The sequence below is a fragment of the Aquarana catesbeiana genome, linkage group LG12 (assembly GCF_042186555.1).
Source record: "Aquarana catesbeiana isolate 2022-GZ linkage group LG12, ASM4218655v1, whole genome shotgun sequence".
NCBI lineage: Eukaryota > Metazoa > Chordata > Amphibia > Anura > Ranidae > Aquarana > Aquarana catesbeiana.
The window spans coordinates 128,947,734-128,971,335 of NC_133335.1; the positions used below are offsets into that span (position 1 = coordinate 128,947,734).

General features: G+C 46.9%; 1 protein-coding gene across 1 annotated transcript in view; it reads right to left on the reverse strand.

Moving 5' to 3' along the window:
- Positions 1-3,930: 3,930 nt before the first annotated feature.
- FBXL20 (F-box and leucine rich repeat protein 20) overlaps positions 3,931-23,602 on the reverse strand; it is a 592,644-nt gene continuing 572,972 nt past the window's right edge. The window contains exon 15 of the mRNA XM_073608335.1: positions 3,931-4,834. Within this exon, the coding sequence (XP_073464436.1) occupies positions 4,826-4,834 (9 nt within the window). The 3' untranslated portion in view covers positions 3,931-4,825. The remainder of the gene's footprint in view (positions 4,835-23,602) is intronic.

The window sequence follows — 23,602 nt, forward strand, 5'->3', positions numbered from 1 at the left end:
TATCAGGGTTGCAAGGGTTGTCTTGCCTCCGGGCCCTGGTATTGTGCCACTGTGGGGTTCCCTAGCCTCCTCTTGCTGTCCTGCCCCTGCTATTGACTGTGCTGGTCTGGAATCTCTTGGAATTTACAGGCTGGTTCTCCTGTCCTAAGGATGGGAGAAATCAGTCTGTTTTTTCAGTGACTGAGAGTCTTGGTGGAGTCCTTCCTGCAACTCGCTCTTCTCCCTGCCAATGAGGATGCAGGGGAAGGAGCAGATCGGGCGGCCGTGGTTGTGTGAGCGCTCGCATTATGCAGTGTCAGCGAGCAGAGGGAGGGGGGAGGAATCACCCGCAGGAGCTGACTGGGGACGTTCTCCCTCTCAATAGAGACTGTGTTACCCCAGCCGTGGCCCGAGTAAGATGCGGCACATCCGATATGAATACAAACAAAAATAAATTGCCTTTTTGTAAAAAAAAAAAAAAATTAAAAAAAAAAAAAAAAAAATTTTTTGGGGGGGGGGCACATGGTGGGGCCCAGCATAATGTTGGGGGGGTCAGGGCCCCCTCTGGCCCCCCCCCCTAGGGTCGCCATTGGGTAAGACAACCATACTTCAAGTTTTTTGAACATTTTTGCTGTTGAGGTAAGATCTACCAGGCAAAGAACCTTATGTTTTTTTTTGTCGCTTTCTGTATAATGACAGGATTTTTATTGTAGGTTATACTTTTGTCATTGTAAGTAGGTCTATTAATTGGGGAAGCACCTATATTTAAATCCTCTATAGGTCCCATTTAATACAAACCTAAAGTGAATGTTGTGTGTGACTGAGAAGGCTGTGTAACTGTATGTTGTGTGTATGAATGAACAGGCTGACACCATGTGCTAAGATGGCTGCTGCATATGTAATTGACCATGTGGATGAATGGGGGAGGGGCAACCAGTATTGTTGATGGTCCTGTGTACCCATTGTCTTTCCAACTTTCAGAACAAAAGTTTGTTTTGTATTTGAGAACAAGAGTGTATGTTTAAAGCGCGTTATTTCATGTTTTATGTAACGTTGGCATTTTTGAATATATTACATAATTGCATGGTTGGTGGGGTTGGGTGGAGACACCAGTCTATCCAGTTCAGCCTGAGTGAGTGTGGGTGTGTGTCTGCTGTTGTCCCTGTGCATTGTGTCTCATTGACATGCTCATATTTGTTTAAGATACCCATATAGCGCCATCGGTTTGCGCAGGGCTCCACACGTGCATCGCATGCCCTACCCTTGGGGAGCCCTCAGTCCGGGGTCCCTCGTTTGCATTCATGTACTAGGGCCAATTTTGGACGGAGACCAATCAGTATGCCAGCATGTCTTTGGAGTGTGGGAGGAAACCGGAGTGCCCGGAGGAGACCCACGCAGGCGCAGGGAGAACATGCAGAGACCGGGCGGGTGGTATCATGGTTGTAATTCAAGCCAACGGCCCTTTTTGCTGCTGGGCGGGGATGCTAACCACTACACCACTTTGCCACCCAATATTGTTTAGTTAAATATGCCTATATTTTTCATTTTTCACTAGCCATTTTTCTGTAGTCCGGGTTACATTCACCATTTTGCCGTGGACTGATTTTCGATTGCTGCAACTGACTTTTTGTTTCTGCTGATTTTAGTCTTGACCGAAATATCTCTGGTTTTGTACTGAATTCCATTTCCAGTAGAATCATTTAGGTTTTTATTCCAGTTGTTTTAAAGAAGTTTATGTTTTTATGTTTCTAGTGAAGAAATCTCGATTTTGGTGGGATCAACAACTAAATTTCATGTGTTAATGGCACCATTTTGTTGTGGCTTGCAGTGGAAGGGAAAAGACTTTGGTTGAACTCCTTCAGCCGTCTTTTTGCAGGAGTTTCAGTTTTTGGCTTTTGTTACACTGTTGTGTGGTATTTCGGTCTCAAAACTTGTGGTTTGACTTCCCAGGGGATATGTGAGTCAAGGGGGATTCCCTCCCATTTGCAATATGGGGTCTTGATAGACAAAATATGAAGCTATTCAAGGCTTTCCCTCCCCCTCCCTCTTCCTACTCAGGTGTGCAACAGGAAGTTGATGGGAGGGGCTTTGGGTCTTTTGACTTGTGTTTGGAAGGACGAAATCATTTTTATTTTTAAATTAAATTAAGGTTTATACTGTAATACAGTTTTGGGTAGAGAGCAAACAGGAGGCATCCAAGTTATTGTTGTAATATCGAGGTACAGATAGAAGCCATAATATTGTTTTGAATAGTGGAGGATTTCATGGTGCTTTGTAGTTTGTCTGACAACACATTTATAGGGCTGCCGATAACCGGTTGTAGAGTATGTAAATGTGAGGAGTAGTACGCTAACAGCCTCGCTCAGGCCGTGTATGATAATCGGAATGCGCGGGTCGATTATGGTGATAAGGGTACAAACCATAATTGCTCCGAAAATAAAGCACAGGGTTCTCTGGACGCAGAGTTCGACAAAAAAGCGATTTGAATCGTCATGGGTAATGTGCCGTCCATGTGTTGGAGAAAAAAATGAGGCTCCACACCAGTCAGACAGCTGCACCTCACATGAGATCTGGGTTTGGGGCTCCGGACATTAAAGATTGTCAGATATGGAGAGAGTTACAGTAAGGTGTATTCCTTTGGAAGGTACTTTTGATGTCTGGAGGTACGAGACCCCAGAATAAAAATACCTTGGAAGTAGTTCAGCTGCGACTTCAGAAATCTGTAAAGTTGAGTGAGTTGATGGATGCGTAGTACACGTTTGTGTGATTAAAAATACACAGGCCTGTTTTTGAACTTTGTGTGGCTGGTCCATGCAAAGATTTCAAAATGTTCTTGTGCTTTTCAAATTGTATTCTTTTTCTATCGCTAAAAGAGTGAAGGTAGCATTCCATCTGGTCGTTTTCAATTTTTTTCATTTTCGTTTTTGGGAACTATGAAATATCTCCCCCCACATTTGTATCTAAATGTTTGTCTCTTTTCAATGTTTGTATGTATTAACATGTTTGAACCTACCGCGACAGCCCTCTTGCGTGTCACGGCTGTTGTATTTTAAGTAAAAACGTGAAAGTAAGATTTACAGAGGGTTTAGTTATTATCGGTTTTGTGGAATGTCAAGTGACAATTTACAAATGTACACGAATGTTGTATTGTTTACCATTCTTTGAAGGATAGAGTAATAACTTTTGTTTATAAGTATCTTTTCAGGTCCAAAGAGTTTCTGGAAGTGTGTGTACAGGTGTATAAGAAGGTAAAAGTATCATAGGCTATTTCACTGTTTTGTTCTGCACCATTCTAAACCCTGCATGTCTTCCTCCAGCTTGTAATGAGGAGGGAAGAAAAGGGGGGATGAGAGTGGTGGTAATGACACATTTTTAAACCAATACTAACCGCTCTAATTCTAACCAAGTTTGTGCCAAGACTGTCTTTCTTTGATGGAATTTGAATCAGCAAGCAGCAGTCTGGTGAAGTAGGCTCCCATCCCAGATGCAAAGAACCTTTTTGTCACTGGTTCCAGGTATTACACCCCAGATAGTAAGCCACACACAGGTTATGCAGTTACCACAGTCCCAATGTCTGGGTTATTGTCATATGAGGTTTGTTTGGAGGTCAACCAAAACCAGAGTTGTACTTTCCTCATTAGCTGTCACCTACATTCTCAGCTGATGGGGTAGGTGCAATCACTGTAACATGAATTTCAAAAGGTCCACCACAGGGTTCACAAGTCCCCCCTGGACCCTGACACAATAACCAGTTTACATTCTTTCCAACCAGGTGACTGGGTCATTGTAAAGAAGTTTGAGGGACAAGACCAGGCCAGCCACTGCAAGAAGCTGCTCAACTACACCAAAAGGATGAGGAATATCTTTGTTTATTCATATTTTTAAAGTGTATTTCCCAACTAGCTAAGAAAGCGAACAGGACACATGGTCGGGTCTACTAGTGCCCCAGCGATGACGGCGGTACATGCTATATGTGACGTTCATATTGGTGTGAGGAGTTTTTGACAAACTAGTAAAATCCAATCAGACACTTGTCAATAGAATTTAACTATACATTTCTAGAGGATAAAATTAATTATAATTTTAACAATAGCTCTGGTTCTTGCCAGCTTTGGTATCGGGATAACTAGGTAGCCCACAAGTGTGCTTCAACTGTAGTTTGGTATTAATGCAGATCTACAGCTTATAAGGTCATTCCCGTAAGGCAAGATGTTCATGTGTGCTGGTGAAACTCGTCCCAGCATCTTATGTCACAGCCGATCATGAGGATCTGATGGTGAGAGAGAAGGTAAGAATGGCAGGGACAGCTAGAAGGGAATTGCTTGTACACGGTGGGAGCTTGAGCTTATGAAACGATTGAACAATTTCTCATCCATTGAGGATGGAATGTTTCATGTAACTGTTGAAGCTACAAGGAAGTTCCCACAGTCCAAGGGGATTTTTTGGGAATTCATAACTAAAGATTGTTATACCTGGATTGAGGATACCAATGACAAAGTTAAGGCCCATATGGATAAGGTTAGATCCCTGCAAGGCAAAGCCAGAGCTATAGCTGGTGAAGGTTGGAATCCTTTTAAGGATTTGGGAAACTTGGGGGATTTTTTATTTTCCATCGGATCATGTTTGAAGGAAGTAGGGGTATATATACTCATGTTGTTTTTATTTCTATTCCTTCTATATGTCGTGATGAGGTGTTCCTGTTGCCTGATTGAACGCGTGACCATAGCCCGAGCAGATGACCACATCTTCCTTACTGAGATGAGACGCCCCGAAGCCCAGCCCACGTACAAGACACAGAGGATCCCAGACCGACCAGCGATTACTACAGCTCACCATGTCGTGTAAGTCATTCCTCCTGAAAAACAGAATCTACAAGTCAAGGACTCATATGGACTGTAAGGACTGATACATTTACACGTGTAAGAAGAAGATCAAGATTCATCGAGGGACACATGGGAGGATATGACAAAGAGGAGGAGCTGTTGTGGAAAATTTTATTTATGTATGTTGTCAGATGTCCCCCCGTGTCAATTTTGCTGCAATACTCTCATGTGAGGGTATTCGCACATACAGACGCTGGTGGAAGACCATTGGATGCGGAAACCTTCCCGTGGACACAGCGGATCTGTTTGCTTTTCTAAGGATGTCTGTTTATGTTTCTCCAAGGACCTGGCCACTCCATGGCGACCACATTTCAACTCCTAAGTAAACAAGTTTGCGTACTATGGGAACCATAGTATAACCATACAAAATTAGGGCCCACTGGGCCATGGTATAGTATGGTTCGCATCACTGGTAGCAGTGGGAGGGTGCACACGGTTGTGTTCAAAGCCATGTGCTTGCTGCATGGTTTTGCACACCTCCGTCTGCACACGTCACTACTGCATTTTTATTTGATTATATGCATGTGTGTCATTGGCTCTTTTGAATGAATACAAATGTCTGATTGGCTGTTTCTGAAGTCAGCAGCCTCTTTTGTTATGCGTTTAGTATAAATAAAAGCCACTTGGCTATTTTGCTCAGGATTTTATACTGAGCTTGAGGTGATACCAACGTCTGTTTGTGTTACTTGGAGAGAAAGAAAGGCGCGCTTTACTGGCATTATATAAGAGAGCCTTTTGTGCTTTTAAACACAAAGAAATTATATGCTTATAGGGAGAAGCTTAGATTTTCCCTGACACCGTACCTGTTGTATCAGTTCCTGTATCCCTGGCTCTTTGCCCTGCATAATGATCCCTTCCATCTTGTTCCCTGTCTGTTTACTCCTGGCCCCCAATCTACTGATCTCCTGTTTATGACCCTAGCCTGGCTTGACTACGATTCTGGTACTCCCTTTTGCAACATATGCTGGTTGTTTATTATCACTGTTTGGTTTGTTCACTCTGTTTGTATTGGTGGTGTGTTCACATTTATATGCATTTACTTTAATAAACTTACTTTCACCTATTTATGTCTGGTTCACTTTGTCGCAGTCACACAGTTCTGGTCACAACTGGTTTATGACAAGCGGTCCCCCTCCCCTGTTTATTCCCCTTTCGGTGAACCTGGCACCTTTACAGGCACCTGGCAAGAGGTATTGACCCTAGGGCCGTGGGATGTAGGACACCTGACCATGCTTGCTTGTGACTGAAGGGAATGGGTGGAGTCCCCACCTCCCCGCAGCTAACTGATTCGATGGGTCCTCCTGTGCACGCTGCTGGCTGGAGCTACCTTTTGACTAGCGCTGTAACCTGGATGCCTTGTGGACACATCCACAGGGCTGCTCCGGTCTACCACTCACAGGACTATCGGATGGCCCTTAACATTAGCCTCTGGCTAGCATGATGGACATTATTAACTGCCCGGGTGGAGTGCCTAGGGGCGATGGCGAGACCGGGTGCCAGGGCCTATGCCGCAATACCTGAGAGTAGTTGCCTGCCCCGCCCGATCTGCTCCTGGACCCGGGCCTATTTGCCCGCCCTGTCGGTGCCGGTTGGGGGGACAGGGGGAGAGGGTCCCCGCAGATATGCATATCCCTACTTATGCTCAAAAATCTACCCTAACAGATCAGCAGTGTGTCCTAAATGCGGCTCGGATAATGCAGATTTCTTCCATTTAGTTTGGACCTGTCCAAAAGTAGAAGGTTTCTGGAGTGTCGTCCTGGATGATATTAATCTATAGGAAAGCTTAATGTCCCGAACAGTCCTATTCCCCTACTTTTGGGCATCTGTGACTTTCTTGAGGCCCCCCAGAGGAAAAAATTGTTTGTCTTTTACACTGCATTATACGCTAGGAAGGCCATCCTCCTCCACTGGAACCAGGCTCAACCCCCCACTAAACAACTTTGGCTTTCCCTCATTAATGCAGCATTACCCCTCTATAAACTAACATATTTAGGAAGGAATTGCCCGAAGAAATTTGATAAAATCTGAGTGGCCTGGGTGAAAGCTAGACACCTGACCCTTGAGTAGAAACTAGAGGACCTCCCCACGTATATACCCCTTTAATCCCAGGTGTCTACCTCTCCCCTAACTTCCGATCCCTCACTTACGCCAGTTCTGACCATTGAGAAGATATGCTCTGAATGGTACTATGGGCTCGGACCATCAACCCCCCCCCCCCCCCATGGTTTTCCCTTTGTTTTTTATGTTCCATTCAATGCTTAATACACTCAATGGACACAACCTTATTGTATATCACTGTCACTATACTCACTTGACTCAATACTGTACACCCTATTACTGTACAACATCTGTCTAAAGGTGTTATAATTTGATTTATCTCTTGTTTGTTTGTTAAAAATAAATAAACTTTATGTTAAAAAAAAAGAATCTACTGCTAACTATGGCCTTTTCCATTTGAATAATCGTGTGCCTAAAAGTATACCAAAATATTCCACAAATGCTGGTATAGCAGATTTGCCCATCCAAGGGTTTGCTGCTATAGTTATTAGTTATATTATTATTATTATTATTATTATTATTATTATTATTATTAAACAGTTTGTTGTTGTTTCAAATGAGTTTGGCTCCCTCTAGTGGCTGCTGGGCTCTGTTAGGATTTTTCAGCAAAGTATTGTGGGAGATATAGTTTGGAGGAGGAAGTGACTCTGTTAGCTGGATCAGCCCTGAACTACATGACAGACAATGCAAAGCGCACAGAACTGCCTGCTGGGGGGAGTAATAAAAGGACAGGCATGGCCTGCTTTCAGCCTCTTTGGATGCCATTCATCACCTGCCAGCAGGAGGTCTGTGTGTGACCAGGAGCGAGAGACTGTGGTCTATGCAGTGGATGGATCGCCCGCCTCTGAGGGATCTCAGAGTACAGCCTTGCCATCCTAGCAAGCGGACCGGTCTGCGCTTCAGAGCAACTGGAAGCCACCTGCACTTCAGTCCACTGGGAGTTGCAGCATGGTGTGGCGGCACCATTTTCACCAGATGGAGACACCTGGAGGGGATTCTGGACGGAGCCTCACAGTCATTGGAGTCCATTGTGGTGAGAGGGCACCTGCCCCATTGCTGAGTAAATTCTTTTTACAGACTGCTGGTGAGACTTGTACTTCCACAGAGGTGAATCTACTTCTTCACAGGCATCATACAGCTGGGGGGGGACGAGAGAGCGCCCCCCCTCCTGAACTGTACCAGGCCACATGCCCTCAACATTGGGAGGGTGCTTTAGGGTAGCCCACCAAAGCACCTTGTCCCCATGTTGATGAGGACAAGGGCCTAATGCCCACAACCCTTGGCCGGTGGTTGTGGGGCTCTGCGGGCTTATCAGAATCTGGAAGCCCCCTTTAACAAGGGGACCCCCAGATCCCGCCCCCCCCCGTGTGAAATGGTAAGGTACCATTTCACAAAAAAACTGTCAAAGATGTTAAAAATGACAAGAAACAGTTTTTGACAATTCCTTTATTTAAAATCTTCTTTTTTCCATCTTCTATCTTCTTTCTTCTTGTTTCTATCTTCCTTCGGTTTCTTCCTCCATCTTCTTCTTCCTCCGATCCTCTGCTTCTTTCTCCGGTGTTCTCGTCCGGCATCTCCCTCTGCGTTATCTTCTTCTTCTTCTCTTCATCTTCTTATCTTCATCTTCTTCTCTTCATCTTCTTTTCGGGTCGCTCCGCATCCATGATTGGATGGAAGGCTCCCGCTGTGTGACGCTTCTCTCTTCATCTTTTTCTCTTCGTTGTCTTGTCTTCAACTTCTTGTCTTCATCTTCTTTTCGGGCCACTCCGCATCCTCTGACGTCACGGGGAATACCACAGGGAAGTCCCCGTCAAGTCCCTGTGCGTCAGAGAGGGGCGGGATCACCGGGTGGCTCCGCCCCCAGTTATTTAAGAACTGTCAGAAGAGGAGAAGCGACACACAGCGGGAGCCTCCCTCCATGCCATCATGGATGCGGAGCGGCGTGAAAAGAAGATGAAGACAAGAAGATGAAGAGAAAAAGATGAAGAGAAAAAGATGAAGAGAAAAAGATGAAGAGAAAAAGATGAAGAGAGAAGCATCACACAGCGGGAACCTCCCATCCAATCATGGATGCGGAGTGGCCCGAAAATAAGATGAAGAGAAGAAGATGAAGAGAAGAAGATGAAGATAAGAAGATGAAGAGAAGAAGATGCCGCGGAGGGAGATGCCAGACGAGAACACCGGAGAAAGAAGCAGAGGATTGGAGGAAGAAGAAGATGGAGGAAGAAACCGAAGGAAGATAGAAGAAAGAAGATAGAAGATGGAAAAAAGAAGACTTTAAATAAAGGAATTGTCAAAAACTGTCTCTTGTCATTTTTAACATTTTTGACAGTTTTTTTGTGAAATGGTAGGCCTTACCATTTCACACGGGGGGACCGCGATCGAGTGGTCCCCTTGTTAAAGGGGGCTTCCAGATTCCGATAAGCCCCCCGCCCGCAGACCCCCACAACCACCGGCCAAGGGTTGTGGGGATGAGGCCCTTGTCCTCATCAACATGGGGACAAGGTGCTTTGGTGGGCTACCCCAAAGCACCCTCCCAATGTTGAGGGCATGTGGCCTGGTACGGTTCAGAGGGGGGCGCTCTTTCGTCCCCCCCTCTTTTCCTGCATCCTGCCAGGTTGCGTACTCAGATAAGGGTCTGGTATGGACTTTTGGGGGACCCCACGCCAATTTTTAAAAAAATTTTGGCGCAGGGTTCCCCTTAATATCCATACCAGACTTGAAGGGCCTGGTATAGAATTTAGGGGGACCCCCACGCCAGTTTTTTTTTAAAATTTTGGTTCGGGGTTCCCCTGTGGGGAAATCCCATGCAGTTTTTATCAATGATCTTTTATGTGTATTGTCGGACCGGCAATTCATTAATAGCCGCGAGTAGTTTTAAATGACTTTTTTTCCTTTGAAATGTCATTTTGCTGTCAGACTGTTCTAAACACGGGAAACATGCGCCCCTTTACTATAGACACCCCCCAGGTACGAAATTCAAAGGAATATTACACTTTTATTGTTTAACTTTAAGCATTATTAAAATCACTGCTCCCGAAAAAACGTCCGTTTTTAAAACTTTTTTTTGCATTGATACATGTGCCCTGGGGCAGGACCCGGGTCCCCAAACACTTTTTAGGACAATACCATGCAAATTTGCCTTTAAAATGAGCACTTTTGATTTCGAACATTCGAGTCCTATAGACTTCAATGAGGTTCTAACGTTCGTGCAATGTTTTGGTCTGTTCGCAAGTTCTGGTGCGAACCGAACCGGGGGGGGGGTTTGGCTCATCCCTACTGTTCACATATACTTCTTAAAGCGATTATAAGGTTGTAAGTTCTGTTTATGTGCATTAAGTAATAACAATTGTGAATTATAGCTTGTGTTTATTCATGCTTTTCATTGTGTTCCATTACTTATTTTAGTAAACTTTTCTGAGTGGTTCAGTAAATTTATGTGAGTTTCTCATTGCTAACGTCACATTGCAGAATGGAACGGAGGTAGTCAGTGGGGTATAGAGTCAATCAGCAGCCCCTACAGGGGTACCGCTACATTTGAAGGTCCCACCGAGATATCCCATCTAGGGTACCCAAGCAGATCAGTTGATGCCTCCAGGGTGGAAGAAGCCATGGACACAGCCACTGCCACAGAGTGGAGCCAGGAGTATGGGAGTCGGTTGGAACAAACTACGGTTCTGAGGCTACCAGGAGTCTGGTGGTTTGATTGAAAGGTATGGCAGTTGATGAGAAAGGCTGTCCCAGAAAGGGGTCCTACCTTTTGGACCTGAAACATGACTTGGAGGAAGATTGTACCTATGTCCTTCTAGGATGGAAAGTGAGTATTCTGGTGGAGTTTCAGAAGAAGGTTGTGAGCCTAGCCGAAGTCCTGGATGGCCATGTGATCCCAGCACAGTTGCCGCAGGAGACTGGCGAGAAATCCCCTGGGTCACCACCAGGGAGCCCTGTTGCAGGTAGTCCAACTGCCGGTAGTCTAATTGCAACTAGTCCAGCAGCAGGAAGCCCAATGGTGGGGATGTCTCCTGCCTCATTCTATCTAGACATGAGTCGCCTAGTTGACAGCCTGATACAGAGTCACAACAAGTCCACCAATCAGGGATATCAGAGGTTACCGACCTTCTCAGGCCGGGTCCCCAGATCAGATGAGGAAGAAGAATTTGATAGCTGGATGGATCAGGCTATGCAAGCCATAGAGGATTGGAATGTGTCGGGAACAGTGGAAAGACAGCGCATCAGTGAGAGTCTCTGCAGTCCAGCAGCGGATGTCATCAGAAACTTAAAGAGGGGGAAACCGGATTGTGAGGCCATGGACTTTATCAATGCTCTCTATGCAGTTTATGGAAGGGTAGAGAAGCTACCTGATCTGATGTACAAGTTTGAGCATACTCACCAGTGGAGGGGAGAGAAGTTGTCTCTATATATATATTGCCCAGGTGGATCAAATCCTTTACCAGATCATCTTAAAAAAAGGTATCGACCCCCGGAAGGGCGGACAGAGTCCGATTGGATCAGATCCTACACGGAGCCAGGCCAAACCATCCTATTGTGCTCCGATTGCTTTTGAAGGGTACCCGAGAGGCCCCTTCTTACCCCGAGCTGATGGGGTTGGTGAGAGAAGAGGAGGCTCTCCTTAAAGAAAAGAGGCGGTTGTGGAAGTTGGAGACCAAAGAGAGGGTACTACAGCCAGGGGAAGCTGCTAATGTGAAGGCCACCATAAAGTTGACTTGGAACCAACCGGGCCCCTTTGTAGTGCTGGAGACGGATGAGCAAGCCACAGCGGCTGGACTAGAAATGGTCCCTGAGCTGGTTCCTACCCGAGACCTTTCTAGAACAGGAAGGAAAGTGCCCATCCACTTGAAGAATGTGACTGATCAGCCTATTACGCTGGGAGCATGTATGCTGGTGGGGCAGGTGAGTGCCGCCACCTCTATACTTCCCGAAGAAGCCAAGAATTTGAAGAATGGCCAACAGTTACAGATGGAGTTTCAGTGATGTGTGGAGGTCTTGTCCCCTGCCTGGCAGAAAAGGATGAAGTCTCAACTGATGAGATGTGAGAAGCTGTTTTCCAAAGACAATTTTGATGTGGGATGTGCAAGTGCCCAACATAGAATTCGGCTTCAGGAAGACAAACCCTTCCGAGAGCAGGCCAGGAGAATACCTCTCAGTAACCTGGAAGACTTAAGAGAGCAGCTGGCAGAGTTGAAAAGGTCAGGAGTCATTCAAGAATCTTGGAGTCCCTATGCATCCCCCATTGTGGTAGTAAGGAAGAAAAATGGGTCGTTACGCATGTGTATCGACTACCAGTCGCTGAATAGGCGCATCATCCCGGACCAATACACCACACCCCGTATCTAAGATGCTTTGCAGTGCCTTACTGGAGCTAAGTGGTTTAGTGTGCTTGACTTGAAAAGCGGGTATTATCAGATTCCCATGCACCCGGAAGACCAGGAGAAGACGGCATTCATATGCTCGTTAGGATTCTACGAGTTCAGTTGGATGCCTCAGGGCTTGTCGGGGGCTCCTGCAACCTTTCAAGTTTGATGGAAAGGACAGTAGGAGACATGAATCTCATAGAAATACTGGTGTATTTGGATGACATCATTGTGTTTGGGAAGACACTGGAAAAGCACGAAACTTGACTAGAAAAGGTATTCTCCCGCCTCCATGAAAAATGCCAGTTCTGCAGAACCTCTGTCACCTATTTGGGTCATGTTGTCTCTGCAGGAATAGTCGCCACAGATCCACAAAAGCTGGAGGCTGTCACCACCTGGCCCAGACCAAGAAATGTAACTGAGTTGAGGTCTTTCCTGGGATTCTGCTCCTATTACCGACGATTTGTGGCCAACTTCACTAGGATTGCTCGGCCCCTTAATGAGCTGTTGCAAGTGGTCACGGGAGAAGGAGAAGATGGAGTCAGACCCAAGAAGAGTAGTGCTCGCAAGAATGGGGAGTCTGTCCAAAGCCAATGGTCCTCTCCATGTGAAAAAGCGTTTTGGCAGTTGAAGAAGAGTCTCACAGAGGCCCCAGTTTTGGCCTACGCTGACCCTGGCCTGCCCTATGAGTTACATGTGGATGCTAGTAGAGAAGGATTGGAAGGAGTACTGTATCAGGAACAAAATGGAGGATTGAGACCGGTGCCTGTGTGAGTAGGAGCCTTACCCCATTGGAGAAGAATTACCCCGTCCACAAATTGGAATTTTTGGCACTCAAGTGGACTGTGGTGGATAAGTTGAGAGACTTTTTGTATGGAGCTGAGTTCATTGTCAAGGCTGACAACAATCCCTTAACTTACATCTCAACCTCGGCAAAACTGGATGCCGGCCCGGAGTTGGGAACCGAGATGCGGATGCTTTGTCCCGCAGGCCTCATAGGAAGGAGGAAGACCCAGAGGGATGGACTTATGTAACTGATGGAATGCAAGCCTTGTGTCAAGGCCTGGACCAGAAGATGAAAAGAGGAGTGGCTGCTAAATACATTGGGGTTCACCCATCTGGGATAGCAAGACCCTACTGTGGATTGACACAGGTGAGAGAAGGCCTATGTCAGAGAGTTCCCTTGGGCAGATGCGCTGTTGGTGGGCATCGCGGCGCGTCGGCGCGCGCGCGCGCCCGGTGTTTGGCGCCAACCTGCCTATTTAGGCCATCTGCACAGGGGGCTCGGTGCTGTCCGATCTTCAGCTTCCTGTGTTCCTGCTTCCTGCTTCCTGTTTCCTGTTTGGTTCCGATCTCCTGACCACCGGCCTGTCTCTGTTTCTCCTTGTTTGCTGCCTGCCACTGATCCCGGACCGTCCTGACTACGAATCTGCCTGCTCCTCTGTACTGCGTTGCCCGCCTGCTGCTGACCTCTGCCTGTGACCGACCAACCCGCTCCACTCCTGCTCTGCACCCACTGCCTGTGCTCCAGTTGACTGGTGATCTCCATAACCATCTTAACCGGGATCTTCCTGCAGCTACCTGCCAGGCTCTCATACCACTCTGTGCTCCCGTGCCTCCTGTCCATACTACCAGGGGCCGGTAACCAGATACGTAAGGGAGGCCTCCCCCTGCTACATCGGGCTCACCTGTCTGCTACGCACAAGTCTGACAGTATCGGACAGCCATGTCCGAGCCCGAGCAGGGAACCTCCCCCATGGAGGAACTGTGTAGACACCTGGCGGGTCCCACGCAAGCTGTGAAGAGCCTCCAGGAAGGCTACACAAGGCTGGAAGAACAAGTCCAGGTCCTGTCAGCTCCAACCCATCCACAAGCTGCTTCATCGGCCGGAGCGCCATCTGCGCCCTCAGTAGTTATGCTACCTCCAGAGCCTAAGGTACCCGTACCCGAAAGATTTGCTGGGGACCGCAGTAAATTTCGTGCCTTCCGCAATGCCTGCGAGCTATACTTCGCCCTGCAACCTCGCACTTTTTCCTTGGAGGCGACCAAGGTGGGCTTTGTGATCTCCCTCTTGTCTGGTGAACCACAGACCTGGGCTCACCGCCTCCTGGAACAGAAGTCTGGAGCACTGGACAACCTTGATGCCTTTTTTACCGTCATGTCCCAGTTGTATGAGGATCCTCAGGTAACAGCGACTGCCGAAGCCGCCCTGCACGCCCTTCAACAGGGGCGTAGAGCCGCAGAGGACTATGTGGTGGAGTTTAGGCGGTGGAGTTCCGACACTGGTTGGAATGATGCGGCTTTACGTTATCAATTCCGCATGGGGTTGTCTGATCCCTTGAAGGATGAGTTAGCACGGGTCGGTGTACCCCAAACCTTGGATGAACTCATCAATCTGGCTATTCAGATCGACCGACGCCTCAGAGAGCGTCGCTCCGAGAGGTCTACCAGCCAATTCCGCCCTACCTGGATGCTACCCAAGGTTCCAAGCTCTCCCAGCCAGTCCTTCCCGGCACCGGCCACATCAGTTCCTGACACCTCCGAACCAATGCAACTCGGGCTATTCCGCCCTTCTCTCGATCCAGAAGAACGCCAACGCCGAAGAGTTAACAATCTCTGCATGTACTGTGGGGAGCCTGGACACTTCGTGAGGTCTTGCCCAAATAAGACACGTAAGTCGCTTAAGTCGCTGCCCATCTCTTCAATTTGTGCACCTGCTTTCTCTAAACCTGTTAATCATCTTGCTCTGTCTATCACCCTACAGCTTCCAGGAAAGATTATTCCAGCTACAGTCATCATTGATTCAGGAGCCTGCAGCTGTTTTATTGATCTGACCTTCGCTGCCAACCATCACATTCCTCTTCAGTCCAAAGTCCGGGGACTCTCGGTACATCTCGCAGATGGCTCCTCTCTTCGCTCCGGCCCTGTCACGCAGGAAACCATTCCTTTGTTGGCCACCATGGGCCCTAACCATCAAGAACTTCTGCGCCTGGATGCCATCTCCTCTCCCCTTTTTCCCATCATATTGGGGATGCCATGGTTACAGGCCCATAACCCCAGCATTGACTGGTCCAGTGGAGAAGTCAAGTTCTTGTCTCATTACTGCCGACAACACTGCTTACATACAAATTCTGCTGAGTCTACCCAATTACTCTGTTTAGACACCGAATCCGAGCTTCAACAGGTGGTCCCTGCACCCTATTGGGACTTTTTGGACGTCTTTAGCAAAAAAGGAGCAGAGGCCTTACCTCCTCACAGGCCTTACGATTGCCCAATCGAGCTATTACCTGGAGCAGAAGTTCCCTTTGGAAGGATTTTCCCACTGACAGAGCAGGAGCTGGATACTCTAAAAATATATATCGACGAGAACCTGAAGAAAGGGTTTATCCGCCCTTCTACCTCTCCGGCCGGGGCTGGCATATTCTTTGTGGAGAAAAAGGACCATTCCTTGCGTCCTTGTATCGATTATCGGGAATTGAACAAAGTAACAATCAAGAACCGTTACCCGCTACCCTTAGTGCCCGAACTCTTCCAGAGATTAGGATCCGCAGTAATCTTTACCAAGCTAGATCTCCGTGGTGCCTACAACCTGATCCGCATTCGAGAAGGAGATGAGTGGAAGACAGCCTTTCGCACCAGATTTGGACATTACGAATACCTTGTCATGCCCTTCGGTCTGTGCAACGCACCTGCTACGTTCCAACATCTTCCGTGACTTTCTGGATCTTTATGTTATTGTCTACCTAGATGATATCCTGATCTTTTCCTCCTCAGTCTCAGATCATCGCAGGCATGTCGGAAATGTGTTAGCTCGTCTCAGGCAGCATGGACTTTATGCTAAACCAGAAAAATGCCAATTCGAACTTCAAAGCATCCAGTTTTTAGGCCTAATCATTTCTGTTGATGGTATAAAAATGGATCCGCAGAAAGTATCTGCCATTCTGGAGTGGCCCGCTCCCTCCGATAAAAAAGGGGTTCAAAGGTTCATCGGCTTCTCGAACTTTTACAGGAAGTTCATTAGGGGCTTCTCTACAATAATTGCCCCCATCACCGAAATAACCAGACAAGGGAATCGATTCCAGTGGTCCCTTGAGGCACAATCTGCCTTCGAAAAACTCAAGGAGCTGTTCACATCCGCCTCAATTTTAAAACACCCGGATCCTGCTCTACCATTCGTCCTTGAAGTGGACGCTTCGGAGGTCGCAGTCGGAGCTGTTCTGTCCCAACGGCAAGGCCCAAAGGCCCTTCTCTACCCAGTGGCCTTTTTCTCCCGCAAACTCTCTTCAGCGGAGAGAAATTATGATGTTGGCGATCGGGAGCTTCTGGCCATTAAATCCGCTTTGGAGGAGTGGCGTTATCTACTGGAGGGTGCAGCACACCCTATCCTGGTCTATACGGACCACAAAAATCTGGAGTATCTCCGAACTGCCAAAAGACTGAAACCCCGACAAGCAAGATGGGCTCTATTCTTCTCCAGATTTCAGTTTCATATAACGTACAGACCTGGTTCCAAGAATACCAAGCCGGATGCTCTTTCTCGTATGTTCCCTGATTCTGGCAAACCTGAGCATCCGGACACCATTCTTTCATCCGGAAATTTTCTTTTGCTTCAAGTGGATCTATTATCCCGCATAAAACAAGCTTCTTTAAATTGGACCCCAAGTTCCGGAGAGCTGGTGAGGGCCCAGGATGGTCTTTTTTGGCACAAGGGTAAAATCGTAGTCCCTGAAGATTTGAGGGTGGCAGTGCTGGAGCTCTGCCATGATCATAAGATGGCTGGACATTTCGGTGTGCTGAAGACAATGGAGTTAGTGCAGCGCACATTTTGGTGGCCTTTGTTAGTGAACGACTGCAAGAGCTATGTAGAATCTTGTACCACCTGTGCCCGGAACAAGAATAGCCGGACTAGAGCCTGGGGTCTGTTAAAGCCATTACCCGTCCCAGAAAGACCGTGGAAGATGATATCAATGGATTTCATTGTAGAGCTTCCCCAGTCAGAGGGTTTCTCTACCATCTTTGTCGTCGTAGACAGGTTAACCAAGATGGCTCACTTCCTGCCAATGAAGGGCACACCTTCGGCCATGGAGACAGCAAGGGTCTTCATTAAAGAGATTGTCAGGTTGCACGGAGTCCCATCGAACATCATATCTGATCGTGGTGTTCAGTTCACCTCACGGTTCTGGAAGGCTCTCTGTAACTCCCTGGAAATCGAGCTGGCACTCTCCTCCGCTTATCATCCCCAGACTAATGGGCAGACGGAGAGAACTAATCAAACTTTGGAGCAATACCTCCGTTGTTTTTCATCTTTCTCTCAGGACAACTGGGTCTCTCTGCTGCCAATCGCTGAGTTCTCCTATAACAACTCTCTACATTCGGCCATTAAGCAAACACCGTTTTTTGCCAATTACGGATTCCACCCGTCCTTTCTGCCCAGGTCTTTACCTGAATGTGCGATCCCTGCGGTCTCTGAGACCATGGACTTCTTTCTTTGTAACAACAAGCTCTTGCAGGATACCATGGCTAAGACCCAAGAGTATAATAAAAAGATGTTTGACAGGAAGAGGCGGGGAGAGCTCATCCTGGAACCTGGCAACCAGGTTTGGTTATCCACGACCAATATAAGAATGGCCTGCCCTTCAAGGAAATTGGGCCCCAAATTCTTGGGTCCGTTCGCAGTCAAGAAGAGGATTAACAATGTGGCCTATGAACTCAATCTACCTAGTACCCTGAAGATTCATCCGGTCTTTCACATTTCATTGCTGAAACCTGTTGTACCCAACACTTTTGCTGGTCGAAGTACTGACCCACCAGAACCCATAATTGTCGATAGCAAGGAAGAATTCGAGGTGGAAGCTATTCTGGATTGCAGGAAAAGACGCAACCAGTTGCAGTATTTGATCAAATGGAGGGGGTACGGACCAGAGGATAACTCCTGGGAGCCAGAGGGCAACTTACATGCCGAAGAGCTTCTGAGGTCTTTTAGGAGTACCCACGCTTCCAAATTGGCACAGTTGGACATCCGGAGGCTGCCCTTGAGGGGGGGGGCACTGTCAGAGAGTTCCCTTGGGCAGATGCGCTGTTGGTGGGCATCGCGGCGCGTCGGCGCGCGTCGGCAGGCGCGCGCGCCCGGTGTTTGGCGCCAACCTGCCTATTTAGGCCATCTGCACAGGGGGCTCGGTGCTGTCCGATCTTCAGCTTCCTGTGTTCCTGCTTCCTGTTTCCTGTTTGGTTCCGATCTCCTGACCACCGGCCTGTCTCTGTTTCTCCTTGTTTGCTGCCTGCCACTGATCCCGGACCGTCCTGACTACGAATCTGCCTGCTCCTCTGTACTGCGTTGCCCGCCTGCTGCCGACCTCTGCCTGTGACCGACCAACCCGCTCCACTCCTGCTCTGCACCCACTGCCTGTGCTCCAGTTGACTGGTGATCTCCATAACCATCTTAACTGGGATCTTCCTGCAGCTACCCGCCAGGCTCTCATACCACTCTGTGCTCCCGTGCCTCCTGTCCATACTACCAGGGGCCGGTAACCAGATACGTAAGGGAGGCCTCCCCCTGCTACATCGGGCTCACCTGTCTGCTACGCACAAGTCTGACAGCCTACCTCAACTGACAAAGAGAGATTTGAAGAGAGACCAAGAGCAGGACCCATTGGGTCATTTGGTACTGCAGGCTTTGAATAAGCAGAATCCTGGACTGTTACTGAAAAGCCCCATAAAGGGAGCAAAGACTCTGCACAGAGAGTGGGACCGGTTGCAAATCAGAGATGGAGTGTTATACAGGCGTTGCCCATCTGGAGACAAGGAGGAGAGGTGGCAGCTGTTCCTCCTGGAAAAACATTGTCCTACTGTCCTAATGTTGTTACTTGAGGACCATGGCCACTTGGAAACAGAAAGGACATTTCGCTTGATTAGAGATAGATTTTATTGGCCCAATTTGAGAGGAGAGGTAGAGAGATACTGTCACTCTTGTCTGACTTGTATCCAGCGGAAAACTTTGCCAGTTGGGTCCACCCCAATGGGTCACTTACAGAGTCAGGAGCCGTTAGATCTGGTTTGCATTGACTTTCTGTGCCTGGGACCCGATGCAGGTGGAAGAAACAGCATCTTGGTTGTGACCGGTCACTTCACCTGCTATGCACAGGCTTATCCTACTAAAGATCAGAAGGCCAGCACTGTGGCTAAGGTGCTGGCGGAGAAGTTTTTCATGCACTATGGGCTACCCTTACAAAACCATTCAGACCAAGGAAGAGACTTTGAGATTCGACTAATCCATCACCTGTGTGCCCTATTGGGTATCAAGAAGTCTCGTACTACACTGTATAATCCTCAAGGAGACCCTCAACCTGAAAAATTCAATTGGACTTTGCTAAACATGTTGGGAACTCTAACCCCAGAAAAGAAACGGCATTAGGGTAATCATATAGCAGCACTGGTGCATGTTTACAATAGCACAGAGAGTGATGCTACTGGTTACCCCCCCTATCGCCTCATGTTTGGGAGAGAGGCTTATATTCCTGCTGACCTAGCTTTTGGCACCTTCCTTGATGACACCCCTTAAACATCACATAAGGGTTATGTGAACAGATTATGGAAGAGCTTATGAAAAGCCTATGAGAAAGCTATGGAGCATGCTTCTACCAGAGAATCTTGGAATAAACGAAACTTTGATTTAAGAGTAAAGATCCAGGACTTGCAACCGGGTGACCGAGTGTTACTGAAAAATCTAGGAATAAGCTGGCGGATCGTTAGAGGCCACAGCCCTACATTGTGTGTAAACAGCTCCCTGGCTTGCCCGTTTATCAGATTAGACTTGATGGAGAGAAGGGACCATTGAAAATATGGCACAGGAATCACTTGTTACCACTATCGGATGCAGTGAGGGTGCCTCAAGCTCCTCTACAGCGTTCCCCAAAGCCAACTCCACCTCGCACACGCTCAAAAAAGGAAATGTTGACTGCGGCTGATATGACGGGCGAAGAAGACGAGGAGTTTGGAGAAGATTATGTGTTTTCTGAAGTTTCTAGTCCAGTGTCCTCACCAGGAAGAAGGAGGATTGAAGAAGAAGAGGAGGAGGAGGATGAGATGGTAAATGTGCATTTCTGGTTGTGGTCTGCTGAAGACAGCTCAATAGCCAGCCCTTTGAAGAGGATGGAAAAAAGGATGGAAGCTTATAGAGCATTGCCACCGCGGCAAAAAGAAACAGCTAAGATGGTACCCCAATGGCCAAAAGAAACAGCCAAGATGGTACCTCAACAGCCAATGGAGACAAATAAGATGATTCGTAGGTACCTTGGGTCAGAGATCAAGACATTGCAACCTCTTGAGGGGGTGAACAGACCCAAGGCCGAAGGAGTTGTCCCCGAACAAGATACTAGGGACCTGATAGACTTCTCTAATGAATAGTTACCAATCTCTGATGTTGGTGAACCTTCATCATCTTCTGAAACGGCAAGTGAAAACCTTTCTCCGGAATTGGATGTTCAGATTAGTGCTACTGAAACAACCAAAGATTTGACACAGACTGCTGGAACGTGTTCGCCAATGCATTTAAGGCGGGATGTGCACCCTCCCAAGAGACTCACTTATGACACACTGGGAGAGAGCTCTGAAGAACTTATTCATACCATTCGCAGATCAGCTCCTGATGCTACACCTTCGTGTATGTGTAATGTGTAATATGATTAATTTGTGGACATATCACCGATCCCAATTAAAAGCAATATGATATTTTAATAAAATGAAATAAAAAGTATTTCAGTATTGCAGCAGCGCTTAATGTCCAGATCGCCGGGACACTTTTTCATATATAGTCCCTTACAAGGGACTATATATGAAAAAGTGTCCTGGCGATCTGGACATTAAGCGCTGCTGCAATATTGAAAGACTTTCTATTTCATTTTATAAAAATATCATATTGCTTTTAATTGTAATCTATTTTTTAAGTAGCTGCTGATCATTAGAACAAAGTTTATTAGTGCTGCTTTTATACTATTGGTGGTTTTGTACTAGGCGCGGAGCGATGTTTTGATAGGCGGGCACGTAGAACATCTTTTATATATAAATATCACCGATCCCACTAGAGACACTTCCGGTGCTTGCAATGGGCCTTATAGTGAGGCGTGGAACGCACGCCTAGCGGCTATTTTGCCTGGTTACCGGAAGTGACACTAGGTGCATGTCGAACGCATTGTGGAGATGATTCTCATTTGTGTGGTCACATTGCTTATATAAACCTTGCTGGTTGCAGTGGGGGACCCCCCCCGACGATGTCCAAGGGGACGAAACGTGTCGGGTAGGACCCCACTGCCACCATTTCACCTTATAGCGCTGTTTTTTATCGATTTACATGTGAGTGTATTTCCTATTTTTTCAATAAATTTTGTACATATTTTTATGGATTTACACTATGTGGCCTTCCTTTTTTCCTTTTCACCCATTGTAATTACCATCCAATTTGGGCATCACCCCGAGGGACACACCGGTCCACGGATCTCCATCAGCTGTTCACCACCTAAGCCTGTTTGACCCAACCAAGCGTATGTTTCTTTGGGTCCAATTGATCTGGTAAGCCTCCCTATTGTTGGTGGTGGTGTTCCCTTCACTCCAGATGTCACGTGCACATTGATACGCTTCACATATGAAGTCACACACCTACTAATGGACTATTATTTTTCATAATTTTTTATGAGTTATATATTCATGGAGGACTTTTTCCTATTCTATTTTTAGAGGTTTACCAGTTTATAGACTCAATTGTCTTTATATATAAAAAAATACAGCGCTGTCAGAAAGGGTAAATATGACATACATTAATTGATCTGCTGTCTATACCATAGATTGAATAGTAAGCTGCGGTTGCAAAAATGTGAGATACCCACAATACAAAATGTTAAAATAAAAGAAACCGCGCTAAATAAACTTAAGTTGTAAGGAAATAAGTGTACATCAAATTAATGAGTCCATCAAAAACATCCAAACAGTGTCGATTGTTGTCCGACAGAAGAACACCATAGGACACAGATCTTCATCCCCAGCAAAAGTGACATCACACTCAAATTCACCGTAGAAAATAGTGTTGGAGATAGGACAGTCCTTCACCTATAAAACAACTGCCTCTTACCAGCTCCCTTGATCTCTGGTCAGGAGATCAAATACGCCTTTTGGCTTATAACCCAGCCACAGTCTCAAATTGGGATGGATGTAAAGTCAGATCAAGTCCTCCTATTTGTCTTAAATGACCCACAAACAGCTTGTCCAATGGTCAGTCATATAAAAGAGAAAAGGGGCTCCCATAGTGTAAAAACGTATAAGATTTTATTTATAAAAACAGTAATGCACTCACATGTATACGAAATGTTTCAGGCAATAATGGATATACGAGCCGGCCGGCTCTCTCTCTGCAAACGCCCGTAGCTTCCGGGACTGCGTGTTAGTGTTGTGGTGGCCCCTTTTCTCTTTTATATGACTGACCATTGGACAAGCTGTTTGTGGGTCATTTAAGACAAATAGGAGGACTTGATCTGACTTTACATCCATCCCAATTTGAGACTGTGGCTGGGTTATAAGCCAAAAGGCGTATTTGATCTCCTGACCAGAGATCAAGGGAGCTGGTAAGAGGCATTTGTTTTATAGGTGAAGGACTGTCCTATCTCCAACACTATTTTCTACGGTGAATTTGAGTGTGATGTCACTTTTGCTGGGGATGAAGATCTGTGTCCTATGGTGTTCTTCTGTCGGACAATAATCGACACTGTTTGGATGTTTTTGATGGACTCATTAATTTGATGTACACTTATTTCCTTACAACTCAATTGTCTTTATGCTAGACATTCTATGGTCATTTATATTAGCGCTACACTTATTTTGTTTCCTGATGCTACACCTCCCACTGTTAATTGGGTAGGGGGCGACTCTGCTCTAACCTCTGACACCAATGGGTGGGACACAGCAATTGCCCTGGCCTGTTCAAAGACTGATTTTGAACTAACTGATAGTATCACGTACCAGGTACTGGAGGCCAATGGAGAGAGGGCTTCCCTTGCAGCTAAGTTCCGGACTCCCCTGAAGGTGAGACAGGAGGAGTTGGGCACAAAATTAGCACAGGTCACCTGTGAAGATGCTTCCAGAAAGCCTAGGAATGCTGCTGCTGATGAAATGAACAGAGTCTGCAGGCAAGTGGCACCTGTGAGGTGAGACAGGTCTGTAAAGTCACTGAGATAATAGAGTAGTCAACACAAGCCGAGATCAGAACCAGGTTTAAAGCAGAGCAGACGTAGTCAGGTGGAAGCTGGGTCAAACATGAGAAGCAGG